Raw genomic sequence first — 23,940 nt, 5'->3', positions numbered from 1 at the left:
TACTGTCCCTGCCGATTGATTTTCCCCTGCCTACTTTAGCGCCTAAGGACATTAAAAAAAGCCATGTTGGATCAGGCCAGTGGCCCCTCCAGTCCAACACTCTGAGTCACATAAGAACAGAAGAGAACCCATGTTGGATCAGGCCAGTGGCCCATCCAGTCCAACACTCTGAGTCACATAAGAACAGAAGAGAAGCCATGTTGGATCAGAACAGTGGCCCATCCAGTCCAACACTCTGAGTCACATAATAACATCAGAGAAGCCATGTTGGATCAGGCCAATGGCCCATCCAGTCCAGCACTCTGTGTCACGTAAGAATATAAGAGAAGCCATGTTGGATCAGGCCAGTGGCCCATCCAGTCCAGCACTCTGTGTCACGTAAGAATATAAGAGAAGCCATGTTGGATCAGGCCAGTGGCCCATCCAGTCCAACACTCTGAGTCACATAATAACATCAGAGAAGCCATGTTGGATCAGGCCAATGGCCCATCCAGTCCAGCACTCTGTGTCATGTAAGAATATAAGAGAAGCCATGTTGGATCAGGCCAGTGGCCCATCCAGTCCAACACTCTGTGTCACATAAGAGAAGCCATGTTGGATCAGACCAATGGCCCATCCAGTCCAACACTCTGTGTCACGTAAACATAAGAGAAGCCATGTTGGATCAGGCCAGTGGCCCATCCAGTCCAACACTCTGTGTCACGTAAGAGCATAAGAGAAGCCATGTTGGATCAGGCCAGTGGGCTCTTTTTTGTAAGCTCTTGGAAGATTGGTTACATGGGCGGGGGGAGGAAGGTGGCCTAATATGCAAAGGAGCTCCTGCTAGAAATATGCAAGGAGTCCTGCAAAAAAAAAAAAAGAGCCTTGCTTAGAAGCCCCCTTTTTTGTTGTCATTCAGCTGCATTTGAAATGCAGTGTGTGAGGGGGGGGGGTTCTACAAAAGGTGTTCCCCTGGGAGACAATTGCCACAGACGGATTGATCTTTGTTAGCAAATGTTTGCTGATGAATGCGCTTCCTCCAAAGGCGCAGCCAGCAAACACCCCTTCTGGCCCAATTAAACCTTCCTCCTAAACGTTCCTTGATTATTCCTCACGATGGATCCCTACGGCCCTGAGGTTTTTTTTTTTTTTTAAAAAAATTACTTTGTTCCTGCTTATATGTCCCCTGAAAACCTTACAAACTGCTCTCGTGTCCTCAGGACCTTGTGCCTTATTCTCAATCGCGTTTGGCACACAATGCGGGGTGGGGGGGAGTGCTGTTAACTAAAAGCGAGGGACCCGAGCCGTATTGCTTGTTAAGGCAGAGCATGCGTAGGCCCTTTAAGCCCTCTGCAATAAATCAGAAACTCTGAGTCTTTAATAATATTTTGTAGCTCTCCTCTGATCCCTGTTCAATTTGTCAGCATCTCCCCTCCCTCCCAACCCCGGGCTGCCGGGTCCAAAGGGACAAGGCTTCACAGCGCTTTCTCAACAACCCATTGCTATTTGACTTACAGAAACGAAGCTATTAAATGTACACACGAGAGCCATAATTGAATCTCCCAAGGCTCTAGCATGCAAATCGCGGAACCTGGCAAAAGAATGAGTGTTTCGTACTTGCGTCCCGGAGGCAAAAGTTTGACCGGTAGTTCCATGCCGATTTGTAAATATAAGCGTTAATACGAAAAATAATAATAATAATGGATTTGAGTTTGCCAGGGCAAAATGGAATGAACATATGAAGCTGCCTTCTACTGAATCAGACCCTCGGTCCATCAAAGTCAGTATTGTCTACTCAGACTGGCAGCGGCTCTCCGAGGTCTCAAGCGGAGGTTTTTCACGCCTATTAGCCTGGACCCTTTTTAATTGGAGATGCCGGGGATTGAACCTGGGACCTTCTGCTTGCTAAGCAGATGCTCAGCCACTGAGCCACCGTCCCTCCCCGATGGGCAGAAATGGAGGCCAGTTTGGTGAAGTGGTTAGGAACAGCTCATGCTGATATGGAGATCCGAGTTTGATTCCCCACTCCTCCACATTCAGCAGGCAGGGTGACCTTGGATCAGCCACAGTTGAAAGCCAATTTGATGCAGTGGTTAAATGGCCAGGCTCTTATCTGGGAGAACCAGGTTTGATTCCCTACTCCTCCACCTGCAGCTGCTAGAATGGCCTTGGGTCAGCCATAGCTCTTGTAGGAGCAGTCAGGTTAAAACAGATAAAAGGAAGTATTTCTTCACCCAAAGGGTGATTAACATGTGGAATTCACTGCCACAGGAGATGGTGGCGGCTACAAGCATAGCCAGCTTTAAGAGGGGATTAGATAAAAATATGAAGCAGAGGTCCAAAAGTGCCTATTAGCCACAGTATATATATGTGTGTGTGTGTTTGTGTGTGTGTATGTTTGTATATGTATGTATGTATATGTGTGTGTGTATACACACACACATATATTGGCCACTGTGTGACAGAGTGTTGGACTGGATGGGCCTGATCCAACATGGCTTCTCTTATGTTCTTATGTGACTCAAAGTGTTGGACTGGATGGGCCATTGGCCTGATCCAACATGGCTTCTCTTATGTTCTTATGCGACAGAGAGTGTTGGACTGGATGGGCCATTGGCCTGATCCAACATGGCTTCTCTTATGTTCTTATGTGACTCAGAGTGTTGGACTGGATGGGCCATTGGCCTGGTCCAACATGGCTTCTCTTATGTTCTTATGTGACTCAGAGTGTTGGACTGGATGGGCCATTGGCCTGATCCAACATAGCTTCTCTTATGTTCTTATGACCATATCGAACGCAGCTGATAGATCTAGCAACATCAGTATCGCCAAACCGCCGCGGTCCAGATGCCACTGGAGGCATCCACTGTGCTACCTGGTATTACACTGGAGGTCATATCTCTGCTACCTGGTATTACACTTTTTGACATGCATGGCCCAGCCCGACAAGGTCCCATTTATGTCAGATCTGTCCCTCATAACAAATAAGTTTGACACCCCTGATCTAGTTGAACTCCCTGCACAGTGGAAAAACTTCACAAATACCTTCCCTCAGGGGTCGTTTTGTAGAAAAATAGGTGGTGGAGCTCATTAGCATAACATTAGCATACACACGCACCCCCCACCTCCGCATCCAACAGCAACCTGATGCAAGAAAGGAGAGCCCTGGGTGAGAAAGGGTGACCTGGGCTTCTCCAGGGGTTTATGAGGGCAGCTGTGGGTGCGGCAAAGCTCCTGGTGGCTGGCTGGCTGACCGCTCTCCTAATCCAGGAATTGTTACACAGCTGCACCTACTATTCAATGGACAAGGAAGGTAAGTGGGGAGGAGAGGAGGGAACCGTCAGAAAGGTTCAGGAGCTGCGCTCCTGTGAGCTTCTACTGAATTCAAGGCCTGCCTTCCCTTCCCTACACACGCACATGCCCAGTGACCATGGCTCCATGCCCAGAAGATGCCCAGAAGATGGCAAAAGCTTCTAGGATCCCTTGTCAAAGTGGCCTGGGGACAAATTTCAGACTGACCCCCAAGTGGGTACATGGTTGGTCTTGAAGGTGCTACTGGACTCTAACTTTCTTCTGTTCCTTCAGACCAACATGGCTACCCACCTAGATCTACAATATCATACAGAGCACAATAAAGTTCACTATGTGCAAAGTCATTGTGTCGGGACCATTCAAACACATTCTAAATGTCCCTTGGCGTGAAACCAGATTTGTGAAACGCCTCTGAGGAATCTAATTCCAAGCGATGCTTCCCCAAAGATTTCAAATGGCTCTCAGCTTAGATGGAGTTTGGCGGCGGACCAGTGAAATGAATTCCTTCTATCCCAAATCCATCATATCGTCGCCAGCACGGTGGATGGAGGAGATGGATTTATTCGGAATGTGATTGCAAGGACAGCTGAAGAACAAGATTATAGCCACTAGGGAATGTTTCCCAGGATAAATCCAAGATGGGGTTGACGGGGTTGTGTTTTTTTTTCTTTTCGTAAATAAGATACGATATTAACCCCATCATATAATAATTGCATTAATTATTCTGCCTTGTAACCAGTGTTCCCTCTAAGCTGAGATAGTGTGAGCTAGATCACAGTTTTTTAGCCTCTGGCTCACACATGTTTGCCTTAGCTCAGGAAATAGACCCCAGAGCAAACTAATTTATGCAGTAGCTCATAAGAACATAAGAGAACCCATGTTGGATCAAGCCAATGGCCAATCCAGTCCAACATTGTCACACAATGCCCCCCCCCCAAAAAAAAAAAACAGGTGCAATCAGGAGGTCCACCAGTGGGGCCAAGAAACTAGAAGCCCTCACACTGTACCCCCCCCCCCCGCCAGCACAAGAATACAGAGTATCACTGCCCCCTACAGAGAGTTCCAACAATAAGCTGTGGCTAATAGCCACTGACGGACCTCTGTTCCATATCTTTATCCAATCCCCTCTTGAAGCTGGCTATGCCTGTAACCGTTGCCACCTCCTGCGGCAGTGAATTCCATGTGTTAATCCCCCTCGGGGTGAAGAAATACTTCCTTTTATCATTTCTAACCCGACTGCTCAGCAATTTCATTGAGTGTCCATGAGTTCTTGTACTATAAGAAAGGGAGAAAAATACTTTTTTTCTCTACCTTCTCTTTCCCATGTATAATCTTGTAAACCTCTACCATGTCACCCCTCAGTTGTTGTTTCTCCAAGCTAAAGAGCCCCAGACGATTTATCCTTTCTTCATAGCGAAAGTGTTCCAACCCTTGAATCATTCTAGTTGCCCTTTTCTGAACTTTTCCCAATGCTATAATATCTTTTTTCAGGTGCAGTGACCAGAATTGCACACAGTATTCCAAATGAGACCGCACCATCGATTTATAAACGGGCATTATGATATTGGCTGATTTGTTTGCAATTCCCTTCCTAATAATCCCCAGTATAGCGTTGGCCTTTTTTGTTGCAGTCACGCACTGTCTTGACATTTTCAGTGAGTTATCTACCACAACTCCAGGATCTGTCTCTTGGTCAGTCTCTGCCAGTTCGGACTCCATTAACGTGCATGTATAGTTAGGATTTTTGGCCCCAATGTGCATTACTTTGCACTTGGCCGCACCGAACCTCATTTGCCATGTTGATGCCTACTCAGCCAGCCTTGACAGATTGAGAAGGTAAAATAATTAGATTAGATTCACCTCTCTGACATACAGAGCCACCCCACCTCCAACCCTTCCCACCCCACCCCCCATCCTTCTGATATAATTTATATCCAGGAAACACCATGTCCCACTGATTCTCTTCATCCAGCCAAGTCTCTGAAATGCCCACAATGTCTATGTTTCCCCCCAACGCTAAACATTCCAACTCCCCAATTTTACCTCTTCTAGCATTTGTATATAAACATCTATAATTTCCCAAGCAGGTACGGTCAGCAATTCCTATAAACCATTAATTATCTTGGCACCAAAAAATCTTGTCCATTCGGTGGAGTTAATAGCCCTATTAACTTCACAGATTGGCCATCTGACAGCAATGCAGATCCTGTGAATTTAGGAGGAGGTATTTGTGAATTTCCTCCATGGTGCAGGGAGGGGGGTTGGAAGAAGGAGAAGAAAAAGAAGAAGAAGATGAAGAAGATAATGAAGAAGAAGATGATGATGATGATGATGATGAAGAAGAAGATGATGATGATGAAGAAGACAAAGAAGATGATTATGAAGAAGAAGATGATGATGATGATGATAATATTGGATTTATATCCAGTCCTATACTCTGAATCTCAGAGTCTCAGAGCGGTCACAATCTCTTTTACCCTCCCCGCAACAACAGACACCCTGTGAGGTGGGTGGAGCTGAGAGTGCTCTTACAGCAGCTGCCCTTTCAAGGACAACTCCTATGAGTAGTAGGAGTGAAAAACCTCAGCTTGGGACCCTGGAGAGCCGCTGCCAGTCTGAGTAGACAATACTGACTTTGATGGACCGAGGGTCTGATTCAGTATAAGGCAGCTTCATATGTTCATATATGAGAGCTATGGCTGACCCAAGGCCATTCCAGCAGCTCCAAGTGGAGGAATGGGGAATCAAACCCGGTTCTCCCAGATAAGAGTCTGCACACTTCACCACTACACCAAACTGCACTAGATGACTGTGCAGGTCCCTTCTAGCTCTATTCTTTTATGATTGTATGACAAGTCCGGAAGGAATGTGTGGAGCTTTAGTATGATTTCACGATTTTATAATATATTTTGTATATGCTGTATTTGGCGATTGTGATTGTTTAGTAATAACAATGCACAAAATAATTTGGTAAAACATTTATTTGTTCCATCTGGAGGCTGGCAACCCTAAAACACTTCTGTATAGCCTCGTGAATGAAGCATTATTTACCAGCACTCAAATGGTCTCTGCGATTGCATAAGAACATAAGAGAAGCCCTGTTGGATCAGGCCAATCCAATCCGGTCCAACACTCTGTATCACACAGTGGCCAAAAAAACCCCAGGTGCCATCAGGAGATCCACCAGCAGGGCCAGAACTCCAGAAGCCTTCCCATTGTTTTCACACACACCCCAGCACCAAGAATACAGAGCATCATTGCCCCAGACATAAGAACATAAGAGAAGCCATGTTGGATCAGGCCAATGGTCCATCCAGTCCAACACTCTTTGTCACACAGTGGCCAACAACCAGGTGCCATCAAGAGGTCCATCAGTGGGGCCAGAACACTAGAAGTCCTCACACTGTTGCCCCTCCCAAGCACCAAGAATTTAGAGCATCACTTGTCCCAGACAGAGAGTTCCAGTGATAAGCCGTGGCTAATAGCCACCGATGGACCTCTGCTCCAGATGTTTATCCAATCCCCTCTTGAAGCTATCTATGCTTGTAGCCGCCGCCACCTGTGGCAGTGAACACCATGTGTTAATCACCCTTTGGATGAAGAAGGACTTCCTTCCAGGGCTTTTTTTGTAAAAAAAAAAAAAGCCCAGCAGGAACTCATTTGCATATTAAGCCACACTGCTTGACATCACCATACAAGCATAGACAGCTTCAAGAGGAGACTGGATAAGCATATGGAGCAGAGGTCCATCAGTGGCTATTAGCCACAGCATATTGTTGGAACTCTCTGTCTGGGGCGGTGATGCTCTGTATTCTTGGTACTTGGGAGGTTCAACAGTGTGAGGACTTCTAGTGTCCTGGCCCCACTGATTGTCCTCCTAATGGCACCTGGTTTTTCTGGCCACTGTGTGACACAGAATGTTGGACTGGATGGGCCATTGGCTTGATCCAACATGGTTTCTCTTACATTCTTATGTTCATTGTTTCACACGGGTCTTTTTTGTAGGAAAAAGTCCAGCTGGGACTCGTTTGCCGATTAGGCCACACCTCCTGACACCAAGCCATCCGCAATTGCGTTCCTGTGTGTTCCTGCTCAAAAAGAGCCGTGCTTCCTTCTAGCCATTGTAACCCGGCTGCTCAGCAATTTCATTGAGTGCCCATGAGTTCTTGTATTGTGAGAATTGCCGTTAATCCATCTCATTAAAGCAGACGTGGAGATCTAGCTTGACCAGCTAGAGAAGCTGCTTTTCTTTTATGTCTCGCTCTGCTCTTTCCCTTCCAAGCTCTCTGCTTACAGTAGGGTTGCCAATCCCCAGGTGGGGGCAGGGGATCCCCCGGTTTGGCGGCCCTCCCCCTTCTTCAGTGTCATCAGAAAGTGGGGGGAACGGAGGGAAATGTCTGCTAGGAACTCTATTATTCCCTATGGAGACATTCCCATAGGAAATAATAGAGAATTGATCTGCGAGTATCAATTAATTATAGTCATTAGCATAATTTGTGGGGCTCCACGAAAGCCTGGAAACCCAGGGCCTTTTAAATATATCTTTGTGCATCGTTTGTTTGGGGCTAAATAAAAGAGGGAAGTGAAAAGAGGCTGTTTTGTTCACGTTATGCAGGGCGAGAGGGGCGTTTGGGTGGCAAGACAAGACAAGGCAGATGTGTGATCTTTTCCTGTGCTCTGGGGGGGGGGCTGTTTTTTGAGGGAGAGGTGCCAAATTTTCAGCATAGCTTCTAACGCCTGTCTTCAAAACACCCTCCAAGTTTCAAAATGATTGGACCAGGGGGTCCAATTCTATGAGCCCCCAAAGAAGGTGCCCCTATCCTTCATTATTTTCTATCGCAGGAAGGCATTTAAAAAGGTGTGCGTGTCAGAACTTGGATGAACTTCAGAAGAGTCCAATACTTGTTGCAAGTTAGGAATCTTTATTGGAAGAACTACAGTACTATAGTAACGAAATAACAGTAATGGCGATTCAGGGCAGTTGGTTACATTTTATGCCCACAGCAAAGCATAATAAAACAATAATTCACACGGGTCCCAAGCAGTTGTCTCTCCTTCCCAGCCTTCGTTATCAGCAAAGGAGGATGCCCCCCTATTGTGAAGGCCAAACGGCTCGGCTTCAAAGGGCACCTGTGGATGTTAAGCAGAGACTCTCTGCCGCCTGTCTTACTGCCCTAAATATTTGGCATAGCAGAGAGGCCCGGGTCAATGACCGCTGTCAGCTTTCTAAGTTACAACATGGAGGCAGTTTGGCTAAGCAAAGAAATCATAGTTACAAGTTCTGACAGTGCGGTCTAGGGTTGCCAGAAAGCCAGGGGAGGGGAGGGAAATGTCTGCTGGGTACTCATGATTCGCTATGGAGACTTATTCCCATAGAAAATAATGGAGAATTGATCCACGGGTATCTGGGGCTCTGGGGGCCCTGTTTTTTGAAGTAGAGGCACCAAATTTTCAGTATAATATCCAGTGGCTCTCCTCAAAATACTCCTTAAGTTTCAAAAAGATTGGACTAGGGGGTCCAATTCTATGAGCCCCCAAAGAAGGTGCCCCTATCCTTCATTATTTCCTATGGAAGGAAGGCATTTAAAAGATGTGCAGTCCCTTGAAATGTGATGGCCAAAACTCCCTTTGGAGTTCAATTATGCTTGTCACACCCTTGCTCCTGGCTCCACCCCCAAAGTTTCCTGGCTCCACCCCCAAAGTCCCCAGATATTTCTTGAATTGGACTTGGCAACCCTAGTGCGGTCCCTTTCAACGTGATGGTCAGAACTCCCCTTGGAGTTCAATGATGCTTGTCGCACCCTGGCTCCTGGCTCCACCCCCAAAGTCTCCTGGCTCCAACCCCCAAAGCCCCCAGATATTTCTTGAATTGGACTTGGCAACCCTAGCTTACGGGGAGAGCTTTCCCTTTCTTTTCAACTGCAGGCTTTGTGCAGCTAATTGCTGCAAGCCCACGGAGCGGAGGGCATTGTAATTAATTATAGTCATTAGCATAATTAGCGGGGCTCCACGAAAGCCTGGAAACTCAGGGCCTTTTAAATATATCTTTGTGCGTCATTTGTTTGGGGCTAAATAAAAGAGGGAAGTGAAAAGAGGCTGTTTTGTTCACGTTACGCAGGGCGAGAGGGGCGTTTGGGTGGCAAGACGAGACACGGCAGATGTGTGATCTTTTCCCGTGCAGTTCTGCCAAACGTCCCCTCTGGGTTCTGTATGTTCCATGGAATCGCAGCATCAGAAGGAATCGCAAGGCTGGCTTGTTGAAGTCAGCTCATCCACGTCCCATGAAGTGTGACATACACATTAACCAGTGCCAGCAATTCAGATCACAGCATGTCTCAAAACAGGGCCTTTTCTTTTTAGTAGGGAACAGACAGGAATGCACTTCCGGCTGGCTTGGGGGTCAGGGGGTGTGGCCTAATATGTAAATGAGTTCCTGTTGGGCCTTTTCTCCAAAAACATCCTGTGTGAAGCAATGGTGATGTCAGGGGCAAGACTCCCTCTAAGCTGTGGAGCCAGTTTGGTGTAGTGGTTAAGTGGTTAAGTGTGCGGACTCTTATCTGGGGGAACTGGATTTGATTCCCCCACTACTCCACTTGCACCTGCTGGAATGGCCTTGGGTCAGCCATAGCTCGCGCAGAGTTGTCCTTGAAAGGGCAACTGCTGTGAGAGCCCTCTCCAGCCCCACCCACCTCACAGGGTGTCTGCTGTGGGGGAGGAAGGTAAAGGAGATTGTGAGCCACTCTGAGACTCTTCAGAGTGGAGAGCGGGATATAAATCCAATATCTTCATCTACCTCACAGGGTGTCTGTTGTGGGGGAGGAAGGGAAAGGAGATTGTGAGCCGCTCTGAGACTCTTCGGAGTGGAGGGCGGGATAGAAATCCACTATCTTCATCTACCTCACAGGGTGTCTGATGTGGGAGAGGAAGGGAAAGGAGATGGTGAGCCACTCTGAGACTCTTCGGAGTGGAGGGCGGGATATAAATCCAATATCTTCATCTACCTCACAGGGTGTCTGTTGTGGGGGAGGAAGGGAAAGGCGATTGTGAGCCGCTCTGAGACTCTTCGGAGTGGAGGGCGGGGTAGAAATCCACTATCTTCATCTACCTCACAGGGTGTCTGTTGTGGGAGAGGAAGGGAAAGGAGATTGTGAGCCGCTCTGAGACTCTTCGGAGTGGAGGGCGGGATATAAATCCAATATCTTCTTCTTCTTCTGAGCAAAAATCTACTTTGTGAGCTACAGGCATGAAAGTTGTGAGCTACTCCGTAAATTAGGTTGCTCTGGAGCTATTTTTCCTGAACTAAGACAACAATGTGTGAAGCCTCCAAAGAGCACGGTGTTTTAGCGGTCCCCTCCCCTGCTTTTGGATTGAAATTGGCCCAGCAGTGCCTTTATGGGAAGGCTCCAGGGCCGGATCTAGGGGGGAGGGGCAGAGGGGAGTGCTTGCCCTGGGCGTCGATGGAAGGGGGGGGTTGCCAAATTGGATATGGAGTAGGGTTGCCAATCCCCAGGTGGGGGCAGGGGATCCCTGGGTTTGGAGACCTTCCCCCCGATTCAGGGTCATCAGAAAGCGACGGGGGAGGAGGGAAATGTCTTCTGGGAACTCTATTATTTCTATGGAGACCTGTTCCCCTAGGAAATAATAGAGAATTGATCTGTGGGTATCTGGGGCTCGGAGGGGGCTGTTTTTTGAGGTAGATGCACCACATTTTCAGTATAGCATCTGGTGCCTCTCCCCAAAATACCCCCCCCCCAAGTTTCAGAAAGATTGGATCACGGGGTCCAATTCTATGAACCCCAAAAGAAGGTGTTCCTATCCTTCATCATTTCCTGTGGAAGGAAGACATTTTAAAAAGTGTGCGGTCCCGTTAAATGTGATGGGCAGAACTCCCTTCGGAGTTCAATTATGCTTGTCACACCCTTGCTCCGGGCTCCACCCCCAAAGTCCCCAGAAATTTCTTGAATTGGACTTGGCAACCCTAATATGGAGTCCATTGTATTCTATGGGACTATCAGATAGAATGGCCCCAAAGGAGGCATTAGGCTTCCCAACCCTCCCACCCTGGCCGGGGACCCCCGAATTTTCAGCCTCCTCCCCCGCTCTTAAAAAATCTGGGACGGGGGGAGAGAGAACATACCTGTAGGCATCATGTTGTTTTACAGCTTGGGATCCGTTTTTAAAATGTGTCCCTTTAAGGCTGCACAGGAAACAGGAACGGCCCCCCCCCTTTCTTTTCCTGTGCAGCTTGCTTTCGTTTTCACAGCAAGCAAATTCTGCTGGAAGAAGACCAAGTACGGTAAGTATTTGTGTGTGTGTGAGAGAGAGAGAGAGAGGGAGGGGGCAGGGAGGGGGGATTCCCTGGTATGGAGCCCCCCCCTTTAGAAAGCATGGGGGGGGGAGGGAAATGTCTACTAGGCACTCTATTATTCCCTATGGAGAACGATTCCCATAGAGAATAATAGGGAATTGATCCATGGGTATTGGGGGCTCTGGGGGGCTATTTTTTGAGGTAGATGCACCAGATTTTTAGTATAGCAGCTAGTGCCTCTCCCCAAAATACCCCCAAAGTTTCAAAAATATTGGACCAGAGGGTCCAATTCTATGAGCCCCAAAAGATGGTGCCCCTATCCTTCATTATTTCCTATGGAAGAAAGGCATTTAAAAAGGCGTGCCGTCCCTTTAAATGTGATGGCCAGAACTCCCTTGGAGTTCAATTATGCTTGTCACATCCTTGTTCCTGGCTCCACCCCCAATGTCTCCTGGGTCCACCCCCAAAGTCTCCTGGCTCCACCCCCAAAGTCACCAGATTTTTCTTGAATTGGACTTGGCAGCCCTAGGAGGCATCATTTTGTAATTTTGCCCCCCCCCTCAAAAAAATGTAGATCTGGTCCTGGAAGGTGCAGCTGGGCCACAATTAACCTGAAAGCAGCCGCCATGAGGTGTGGTGTTTTAGCAGCGCGTGGTGTTTTAGCAGCATGTGGTGTTTTAGCAGCGCTGGCCACTTTCGGGTTGAAAGTAGCCCAGCAGTGCCTTCCTGTGAAGGGGAAGGGTCAAGGAGAGTAAGGGACCCAGGTGAGGTAGTGCCCCAGGCAGCCCCCTACCCCACCTCCTCCCACGACCCTGCATGCTAATGTCATTCAGTTCTTGCATATGTTGTAAACTCCCGTATGCTACTTTGCTGCTAGGAACACGTCTTACCAAGCATCTTCATCCAGCGTAAGCTATATTTACTGCTCAGTTACCTACGCATCTTGACTCAAAATGGACATTCCTGGCAAAATCCTCCTCCTTACCCACTACGTATATGTAACGGTTGGTAACTTCTGCATCAAGCATGGTAAAATCCCATTGAGAATTGATTGTTTGAGAGGGTCCTGCCTAAACCTGGTCTGTGGAGTGTCATGGTGGACCTAATTTTGTTAGCTTGTTATTCTTTCCCTTCCCCCCCCTCCCCATCTTGCTTTATGGCCTGTATTTAGAAGTAGTGAGAAAGAAACTAAGTAATCAGCACCTTCCCATACATTTTTGCAAGGGAGTGAGAGACATCTGGAGAAGCAAGGAGGAAGCCCTGATAACTTTATGGGAAAGTAGACATTTATGATAGTTTACGTGTGAACGCTATCCCACAACCCCCTTCCTTGGAATGCTTTTGAAGTAAACCTTAAAAGTATTGTTTCAATGTATCAGAAGCATTACTCTCAAGAACCTGTTACCAAAGTATCGGTCTATCAATAAATGTAGTCTTTGAATCAACTTCGACTAGTCATTGAACCCACATGCTTGACATTCTGTTGCAATGTATCTGAAGTCTGTACACACATGAAAACTTATGCCCAGAATAAAACTTGGTTGGCTTAAAGGTGCCACTGGATTCAAACTTTGTTCTAATGCAATCCTAAGCAGGTCTACTCAAGATCCTGCTGAACTCCATTAAATGGGACTTACTCCCAGGAAAGGGTTCCTTGGATTGCACTGTAAGCTTATTGAAGGAACTTTAGAGAACCTACCTGAAACTATTATACTTAGGTACCTATCTCAATTTTTTTAATCTTATAAAGGTTGAAGGAACTGGGTATGTTCAACCTGGAATAGGATTCCTCAGGAGGTGGTGGGCTCTCCTTCCTTGGAGGTTTTTAAACAGAGGCTAGATGGCCGTCTGACAGCAATGAAGATCTTGTGAATTTAGAGGGAGGTGTTTGTGAATGTCCTGCATTGTGCAGGGGGCTGAACATGATGACCCTGGAGGTCCCTTCCAACTCTATGATTCTATGATTCTATTAGCTCCACAGAAACTGTTACGTCGTTATAGTCAGGTAGAATTCTAGCAGGATCTCCTTTGCATATTAGGCCATACACCCCTGATGTAGCCAATCCTCCAAGAGCTTACAAAAAAGAGCCCTGTAAGCTCATGGAGGATTGGCTATATCAGGGGTGTGTGGCCTAATATGCAAAGGAGCTCCTGCTAGAATTCCACCACTGGTTATAGTTATAATAAACTCTATTTATGGTCAAGCAAGTTGTGTTTTTGTAGAATCATAGAGTTGCTAGAAGTTGCTAGCCTAAATGGCAAGAAAAATCTGTATGGGTAGGTCCACTTAAGGAACTTTAGAGAAAGAAGAACTGTACTGCTCTGAAACCATTATGTTTATGAACCATACTTAAACTGTTGTGCTGTTACACTTCTAAACAAACTCTATCTGTTTAAACTAAAAAAAAGCTGTTCTATTTAGAGTGAAAGATCCCTTTAACCTCAGAGCCACCCTGCCACCCCACACACAAACTGATAGTTCTGTCATTCTACCACATTTAACTAAACCATTCTGTTTTGGGGTTACCTAAAAAGTCTAAAAAGCTCCGTGACACAGAGTGTAAAAGCTGCAGTACTGCAGTCCTAAGCTCTGCTCACGACCTGAGTTTGATCCCTGGCGGAAGCTGGGTTTTCAGGTAGCCGGCTCGAGGTTGACTCAGCCTTCCATCCTTCCGAGGTCGGACAAATGAGACCCCAGCTTGCTGGGAGGGAAGTGTAGATGACCGGGGAAGGCAATGGCAAACCACCCCGTCAAAAGCCTGCTGTGAAAACGTTGTGAAAGCAACGTCACCCCAGAGTCGGAAACGTCTGGTGCTTGCACAGGGGACCTTTCCTTTCCCAAAAAGTCTAAGACTTTGGCAGCAGTTGTCAAGTACTACACAATCGTCACCAATCAATACTCTTTTATTGTTGAATAAAGGTAGTTTGTTGAATGAGCTAGACAGATACAGCTGCAAGATGGTTCTTGCTGAAACTAAGGTGCATGACCTCAGCCCTCATAGTTATACCATTGGGTCCACCAGGGCTTTTTGTGTAGCAAGAACTCTTTTGCATATTAGGCCACGCCTCCCTGATGTAGCCAATCCTCCTGGAGCTTACAGGGCTCTTCTTACAGGGCCTACTGTAAGATCCAGGAGGATTGGCTACATCAGGAGGGTGTGGCCTAATATGCAAATTAGGAATCCTCCTAGAATTCCTTACAGGGCTCTTCTCACAGGCCCCACTGTAATTCCAGGAGGACTGGCTACATCAGGAGGGTGTGACCTAATATGTAAAGGAGGTCCTGCTAGAATTCCTTACAGGGCTCTTCGTACAGGGGCTACTGTAAGCTCCAGGAGGACTGGCTACATCAGGAGGGTGTGGCCTAATATGTAAAGGAGGTCCTGCTAGAATTCCTTACAGGGCTCTTCGTACAGGGGCTACTGTAAGCTCCAGGAGGATTGGCTACATCAGAAGGGTGTGGCCTAATAGGCAAAGGAGGTCCTGCTAGAATTCCTTACAGGGCTCTTCTTACAGGGCCCACTGTAAGATCCAGAGGATTGGCTACATCAGGAGGGTGTGGCCTAATATGTAAAGGAGTTCCTCCTACAAAAAAAGCCCTTGGGCCCACCCATTATACATTCAAAATTCTAGGTGCCAAAATCTACCAATTGCATCCCCCTGTTAACATTCCAGCACCTCTAATTGTGAAGAAATGAAACTATGAAAATCTCTGGGAGTCAGATAACATTGGGTGGCCTTGGAGCCAGCCTGTTCCCTGTTCCCAGGGCTGAAATGGATACTTCATATGGTGCAGACAGAACAGGCCAGCGTGGATAGGAAAATACTGATAACAAGCCAAGCGGACCCAGAAGTCATACATTCTATTCAAGCAAAATCATGGCAAGAGGCGCTCTTGACAGCAGTGGAAATAAGTAGGAAACACTATGGGAGGAACGAGGCAGCATCGTCTCAGATCACTACAGAGAGGAGCCATTGAAAGTAGGGTTGGGAAAAAGAAGAAGATGAGGAGGAGGAGGAGGATATTGAATTTATATCCAGCCCTCCACTCCGAATATTGGGCTGCGATCACACATGCTAAATGATGCCGTTTCAATCCACTTTCAATGCACTTTACAACTGGGTTTTTCTTGGGTGAACCAGCAAAATCCAGTTTAAAACTGCATTGAAAGTGGATTGAAACTGCATCATGTATGACTGCAGCCTCCACTCCGAAGAGTCTCAGAGCGGCTCACAATCTCCTTTCCCTTCCTCCCCCGCAACAGACACCCTGTGAGGTAGATGAAGATATTGGATTTCTATCCCGCCCGCCACTCCAAAGAGTCTCAGAGCAGCTCACAATCTCCTTTCCCTTCCTCCCCCGCAACAGACACCCTGTGAGGTAGATGAAGATATTGGATTTCTATCCCGCCCGCCACTCCAAAGAGTCTCAGAGCGGCTCACAATCTCCTTTCCCTTCCTCCCCCGCAACAGACACCCTGTGAGGTAGATGAAGATATTGGATTTCTATCCCGCCCTCCACTCCAAAGAGTCTCAGAGCGGCTCACAATCTCCTTTCCCTTCCTCCCCCACAACAGACACCCTGTGAGGTGGGTGAGGCTGAGAGAGCTCTCCCAGAAGCTGCCCTTTCAAGGACGACTCTACAAGAGCTATGACTGATCCAAGGCCATTCCAGCAGGCACATGTGGAGGAGTGGGGTATCAATCCCGGTTCTCCCAGATAAGAGTCCGCACGATTAACCACTGCACCAAACTGGCTACCTGGACTTTGAGGGGCTGGAGCCTGAGGGTGGGGTTTGGGGAAGGGAGGGCTTTCAGTGGAGTACCGTGCCTTGGAGTCCACCTTCCAATGTGGCCATTTTCTCCAGGTGAATTTATCTCTGTTGCCTGGAGATCAGTTGTAATCCCAGGAGATCTCCAGTTACCACCAGGAGATTAGCAACCTGATTGCAAGTGTTGTATAAAAGTGGATATAGGAAAAAAAATGGAGCATGTTACAGGATGCTAGGCCAGCTGGCTTTATTGGGGGGAGGGGGAGACATCCAGAAGGCAATAGGCTGAATGCCAGTTTGGTGTAGTGGTTAAGTGTGCGGACTCTTGTCTGGGAGAACCTGGTTTGATTCCCCACTCCTCCACTTGCACCTGCTATCATGGCCTTGGGTCAGCCATAGCTCTCGCTGAGTTGTCCTTGAAAGGGCAGCTGCTGTGAGAGTCCTCTCAGACTCACCCACCTCACAGGGTATCTGTTGTGGGGGGAGAAGATAAAAGAGATTGTGAACCCCTCTGAGACTCTGAGATTCAGAGTGGAGGGTGGGATATAAATTCAATATCATCATCATCTTCTACTACTACTACTACACAGGGACATTGGGGGAGCTACCGTCCGTTAGATCTGCGGCTCCAAGGCCATGAATGGGTTAAAAAGTCATAATCAGTACCTCAGCTTGGAAATAAACTGCCAAGCCAATAAAGCTCTTTTAAAATAGGCAAGATGTGTTCCCCATAGCCCGACCCTGTCAACAATCAGTGTATGATGATAGATATCCACATTATGGAATGATGGAGCGCAACAGGTGATTAATGAGCATGCAGCGTATATCAAATGTATATCAATGTTGCTTAAAAATATCAGAAGCCTCACCTGTCTCCCCCCAAATGGGATCCATGACAGGTAACAAAATCAAGCAGTTTATGGTCCCCCCCCCCCAAAAAATGGAAAATTAAGAGCAGCCAGCAAAATAAAACAAACAAACAAACAAACCCATAAGAGAAGGCCCGTTGGATCAGGCCAATGGCCCCTCCAGTCCAACACCCTGTGTCACATAAGAACATAAGAGAAGCCCTGTTGGATTAGGCCAATGGCCCCTCCAGTCCAACACTCTGTGTCACATAAGAACATAAGAGAAGCCATGTTGGATCTGGCCAATGGCCCATCCAGTCCAACACTCTGTGTCACATAAGAACATAAGAGAAGCCATGTTGGATCAGGCCAATGGCCCATCCATTCCAACACTCTGTGTCACTCAGTGGCCAAAAAAACAGGTGCCATCAGGAGGTCCACCAGTGGGACCAGGACACTAGAAGCCCTCCCACTGTGCCTCCCCCCCAAGCATAAGAATATAGAACATCACTTGCCCCAGTCTAGGAGTTCCATCTATACCCTATGGCTAATAGCCACTAATGGACCTCTGCTCCATATGTTTATCCAGTCCCCTCTTGAAGCCATCTATGTTTATAGCTGCCACCACCTCCTGTGGCAGTGAATTCCATGTGTTAATCACTCTAGTCCAGGGGTAGGGAATGTTGGCTCTCCAGATGTTTTTTTGCCTACAACTCCCATCAGCCCCAGCCATTGGCTATATAGCTTAGAAGCTAGATAAGATACTGAATCCTTTCTTGTTTTCTAGAAATCCCAGTCATCCCTTTACTCATTAGTAAAGTAAACTACTTTTTATTCTTAAGCTAAACCGTGTGCCTGGCTGTTATTTGTGGTTCTCTCCATGTTACTCTGCTAATCGTATATCTAAACCCTAACAGTTTGTTTCTCTTCTGTGCATCCTAATTGTAGGTCCTTGGCCCTATGCAATAAACTCTACTGGAAAAGGAAAGGAAAGGTCCCCTGTGCAAGCATCAGTCGTTTCCGACTCTGGGGTGACGTTGTTTCACATTTTCACAGCAGACTTCTTACAGGGTGGTTTGCCATTGCCTTCCCCAGTCATCTACACTTTCCCACCAGCAAGCTGGGTACTCATTTTACTGACCTCAGAAGGATGGAAGGCTGAGTCAACCTTGGGCCGGCTACCTGAATCCAGCTTCCGCCGGAATCGAACTCAGGTCGTGAGCAGAGAGTTCAGACCACAGTACTGCAGTTACTGCTGCTTTACCACTCTGCGCCACGGGGTCGCTAAATGCTACTGACCCGTCTACAAATTTTGTGAACTTTATCAGAACTTTAGCTTTCCTTGAAAGTCCTGCGTCTGTTCTGGCTCCACAGCTCCTCAAAGGTAACTCTAGAGGAGACCTCAGATCTCATGCTGATCCAAGGAGATGATGCCTGGTGATGCGTCAAGGCAGGCCTCGGGTTCAGCAGGAGCTCACAGGAGCACAGCTCCTGAACCTTTCTGAGGGTTCCACCTCCTCCTCCCCACCTTGTCCATTGAATAGTAGGTGCAGCTGCATAACAATCCCTGGATGAGTTCCACCACCTATTTTTCTAGAAAACGACCCCTGCATCAAGGTAACCCCTCACCCCCCCACACACACAAAAAATGTACCAACAGAATTGCAATATATGGATTGTACCTTGCCGAAACATCTGCAGATGCTTGCCAGATCTACCAAACTTAACCCCGTGAAAGACCCAACATCAGGTGGACGGACCCCATCAAGGAAACCGTGGCCCTCTGTTTGCAAGACCATAGCGAGGCTGTTGAGAGGCCATTTTGGAGGGCGTTCCTCCGTAGGGTTGCCGTTAAATCAGAAGCCACACGATGACACTTCACACACACCGAGCAAGGCCATGAAAACAAAAGCACACCCCGTAGCACAAAAATATGTGCCGCTCGGATTCGGCTGTTTGCTTAGTCCGAGACTTAATAGAGTGCGCCGGGCTTTGCAGATGCAATTATAAGCATGTTGTGCAGACAGGTACATCATCCTGGACGGCCAACGCCGAGACAGTCTCTGCGTGCTCAGCACAGCAGTTTGAAGATTAGAGGATGCTAAGTGTCAGCGAAGATAAATCAAAAGGTTACCGTCTTGAGCTAAACACAACATACCGGGCAGAAGTCCCCAGCTCAGCATCCAGATGCCCCGGTCGTCTTTGAATGATCCTGTCTCTTCCCCTCTCATTCTCTCTCTGGGATATTATAACGTGCCCCAGGGAGAACAGGAGATCCTCCAACATGCATCCCGTAACTTAGTGGCCACTTTTGCCCTGGGAAGAACAGGAGATCCTCCAACATGCATCCCGTAACTTAGTGGCCACTTTTGCCCTGGGAAGAACAGGAGATCCTCCAACATGCATCCCGTAACTTAGTGGCCACTTTTGCCCTGGGAAGAACAGTGGATCCTCCAACATGCATCCCGTAACTTAGTGGCCACTTTTGCCCTGGGAAGAACAGGAGATCCTCCAACATGCATCCCGTAACTTAGTGGCCACTTTTGCCCTGGGAAGAACAGGAGATCCTCCAACATGCATCCCGTAACTTAGTGGGTAGGAGGTGACTGGGTTATACGGGGAAGTCTAATAGCAGGCAGTAAAAAAGTCAGGGGGAAAAAGTTGCAGAAGTCCACTGTGGGCATCCCTCTGGCTTTCTCAAAGCCGGATTGACTCGTCTTTAACTTCTTTTAGTGGGTAGCTTCCCCACACACAGGCAACATTATGTACAAAATCCGAGAGTTGGAAGGGACCTCCAGGGTCATCTAGTCCAACCTCCTGCACAATGCAGGAAACTCACAAGTACCTCCCCCTTAATTCACAGGATCATTGCTGTCAGATGGCCATCTAGCCTCTGCTTAAAAACCTCCAAGGAAGGAGAGCCCACCACCTTCCGAGGAAGCCAGTTCCACTAAGGAACCGCTCTAACAGGCAGGAAGTTCTTCCTAATGTTGAGCCAGAAACTCCTAAAAATTACGTGTTGAATTATTCAGAGTAACCTGTCTTCCTGGGAAGGAGTGTAAATAACTTCCAAGACATTCAAGCGTCATCAAGAGCTGCAATCCACAAAGATGAGCTCAAAGTCTGGCCAGAAGGGATCTGTTCTAAGCAAGCCTATCAGGGTGAAGAAGAATTTGAAAGCTATGGAGTTGAGTAAAACTCAGTTTTCCTCCCCTGGATCAGACTTTTTTGGGGAGAAGATCTCCACTAGGGACCTATGTTTCCTCTAAGTCAGGGGTGGTCAAACTGTGGCTCAAGAGCCATGTGTGGCTCTTTCACACATATTGTACACATATTTCACACATATCCAAGACCCCACTGCCCCATCGGCCAGCTTGGAGAAGGCATTTCTCTCTTTAAATCACTTCTCCAAGCCAAGCCAGCCAGCAGTTTGGAGAATGCATTTTAAGTTAAAGTTGCTTTCTTTCCACCTCCCCCTCCACTCATCTTCCTTCCTTCCTCCCTGTTTTGCCGCTCTCAAACATCTGACGTTCATGTCTTGTGGCTCTTAAACATCTGACATTTATTCTATGCAGCTCTTACATTAAGCAAGTCTTGCCATTTCTGCTCTAAGCTGCGGAGTCTTGTGAGCAAAAATTCTACTTCGTGAGCAACGGCCATTAAAGTTGTGAACGACTGCATCGATTAGTTTGCTCTGGGGCCATTTTTCCTGAGCCAAGACCGAAACGAGTGAGCCGGAGGCTAAAGAACTGTGAGCTAGCTCACACTAACTCAGCTTAAAGGGAACAACCGCCAGGGACATGCCCTCGAGCGGTTTCCCAGAGCCATTTAAAATGCTTTTTGTTTCAGAACGACTCCGACACGGAGAAATTGACGAATCCAAATCACAATTTCGGGCTGAACAGATTAAATGAGTTGTGAATCACATCCTTGGAATACACGCATTTTAACCTTAAATAGCACCCCCCCCCTCCCCGGTATAATCACCCATCTGTCACATTCTTTACAATGCAGGCATTTCTCCCCAGCCCCCCAAAACTTACCACTTTTCCCCACGCCTCCTGAACCAAGCATGACCACTTTATACTCCCTGGAGCCTCCTGGAGAGCCAGTGGAGGAGCAGGGGGTTTCGGATTCAAGCTCCATCTTCTTCTCGGGAGAGGTAGAGGGGAGGGGGGGACCAGACCGGCAGGTGTTTGCTTTCTCCACAACTCTGAAAGCGACCGGGGAGGTCTCAAGACAGAGAGGCGTACAATTTAGCAGCTTCGTTCACTTTGCCGCGGAGCTGGTGTTAGCTGCGGAAGGTCTCATAGCAACCACTAGATGAGCTTCCAATAAAAATGCAGCTCCTCGCACGCACCCCACCTCCCTTCTCTGTATCTTTCCTTTTTTTCCCCACTGTCCTCTTTCTGGACACGCGGCGCTGTTTTATTCCACAGACCGAACACCTTTTAAGGGTTTCGGTAGCTTTTGCCTACTTTCCAGAAGAACAAGACGCTGGCTCTCTGCTCTGTTTTCGCAATCGAAGAGTTTAATGGAGAGAGAGGAAGGTGTGGAAAAAGAGCTCCGGGATGATTAGAGAATCTTACTTACCTCTGTTTTAGGAGAACCAGCTACCGAAAGAAGAAGAAGAAGATATTGGATTTATATCCCACCCTCCACTCTGAAGAGTCTCAGAGCAGCATACAATCTTTTTTCCCTTCCTCCCCCACAACAGACACCCTGTGAGGTAGATGAAGATATTGGATTTATATCCCGCCCTCCACTCCGAAGAGTCTCAGAGCGGCTCACAATCTCCTTTCCCTTTCCCCACAACAGACACCCTGTGAGGTAGCTGAAGATATTGGATTTATATCCCGCCCTCCACTCCGAGCGGCTCACAATCTCCTTTCCCTTCCCCCACAACAGACACCCTGTGAGGTGGGTGGGGCTGGAGAGGGCTCTCACAGCAGCTGCCCTTTCAAGGACAACCTCTGCCAGAGCTATGGCTGACCCAAGGCCATGCCAGCAGCTGCAAGTGGAGGGGTGGGAAATCAAACCCGGTTCTCCCCGATAAGAGTCTGCACACTTAACCACTATACCAAACTGGCTCTCCATGTTCTAGGATTTGGAAAAATCACCGTAAGTAAAAACAGCAACATGCACGCAAATTCAGCAAGCGTCTCTCGCAGAAGGAACTGACCCGATAACCCTATAGAACAGGGGTGGCCAACGGTAGCTCTCCAGATTGTTTTTTTTGCCTACAACTCCCATTAGCCCCAGCCAGCATGGCCATTGGCTGGGGCTGATGGGAGTTGTAGGCAAAAAAACATCTGGAGAGCTACTGTTGGCAACCCCTGCTGCAGAATATTCTGAGATTCCGTTGCTTAGGCCAGGCCTGCCAGCAAACAGAGGAAAGGAGTAAATTATCTTTTCTAGGGGCTGGTTGTAGGGTTTCGAACAGACCTGGAGGGAAAAACAACAACAATGTTCTGACCTTTTTCTAGCGTCTTCATGTCTAACTCCATAGTTATCAATAAAGCCTTACTGCACCAGTAAGTGAGCCATACAATGACAATTTAATCCAAATAAGACCGTCCCCCCACAAGTCCAGAGGTTTTCATAGGAAAAGAGGCTTAATGTATGGACAGGGGCAGCGGAAGAGCATATTTATGGCAAGAAAAAGAAGAAGATATTGGATTTATATCCCGCCCTCCACTCTGAAGAGTCTCAGAGTGGCTCACAATCTCCTTTCCCTTCCTCCCCCACAACAGACACTCTGTGAGGTAGATGAAGATATGGGATTTATATCCCGCCCTCCACTCCGAAGAGTCTCAGAGCGGCTCACAATCTCCTTTCCCTTCCTCCCCCACAACAGACACCCTGTGAGGTGGGTGGGGCTGGAGAGGGCTCTCACAGCAGCTGCCCTTTCAAGGACAACTTCTGCCAGAGCTATGGCTGACCCAAGGCCATGCTAGCAGGTGCAAGTGGAGGAGTGGGGAATCAAACCTGGTTCTCCCAGATAAGAGTGGCAAACTGGCAAACGAACATCCCATTCAGCTTATTGAAGGGACCAGAGAGTGCTAGCAATTCTACCAATCAGGAATGCTAGCAATTCTAGCAATCCAAACCAGAGTATCTGGATGGGTCCCTTCACCCAGTTTTCTCCTGTGGGACAAAGCAAAATGCTTGGGGCGCTCCTCAGCCATTGCCGAACCCGATGGCAGTTCTCAGCCGTTGCTTGTGCCGAACCCAGCCCAGAAATGCAAAAGCCGCTGCGATCCGTAGAGGGAGAAATCAGAGTCGCAATATTCAAACAGCCTTAGGTGGAACTGGCCGAAAAGAACCCCGAGCCTTCTTTGTGAAGGGCACTCTAGAAACTGGTCGAGGAGTGTGCCCTTTTCTCGTTCTTTTTGTTTTCTGCAGCTGCCCTTGCGAGCTGTTTCGCTTTCGCCGTTTTCATTGCCGGTGTTCCCAATTGATTTACGCCAGGTTCTTTTATGCGATTAGATGCTATTTGCCGGATGGAAATAACATTAAATTACATTACATACATTTAGCGGGTCAGAGGGACTGGCCCAAAGAAACAGAAACGACGCTAAAATAAAAGACTTGCCAGTGTGAATGCACTGATTTTTCAAAGTGAAAATGAAGTTGGGATTCAGCTAGAAAATTCAGCTGTATCCCTAGTGGCAGAATACAAATCCAAGCCGATACGTGATTCCATTTTATTAAAAGAAAAT

At 47.6% G+C, this 23,940-nt stretch overlaps 1 protein-coding gene across 1 annotated transcript in view; it reads right to left on the bottom strand.

The window, feature by feature from the left end:
• The window catches only part of RIT2 (Ras like without CAAX 2), a 123,393-nt gene extending 102,021 nt beyond the window's left edge, over positions 1-21,372 (bottom strand). Inside the window, exon 1 of the mRNA XM_060236609.1 lies at positions 21,262-21,372. Within this exon, the coding sequence (XP_060092592.1) occupies positions 21,262-21,364 (103 nt within the window). The 5' untranslated portion in view covers positions 21,365-21,372. The remainder of the gene's footprint in view (positions 1-21,261) is intronic.
• Positions 21,373-23,940: the final 2,568 nt, after the last annotated feature.

This window comes from Heteronotia binoei, chromosome 4 (assembly GCF_032191835.1).
Source record: "Heteronotia binoei isolate CCM8104 ecotype False Entrance Well chromosome 4, APGP_CSIRO_Hbin_v1, whole genome shotgun sequence".
Classification (NCBI taxonomy): Eukaryota; Metazoa; Chordata; class Lepidosauria; order Squamata; family Gekkonidae; genus Heteronotia; species Heteronotia binoei.
This window is presented reverse-complemented; position numbering and strand designations above follow the sequence as displayed.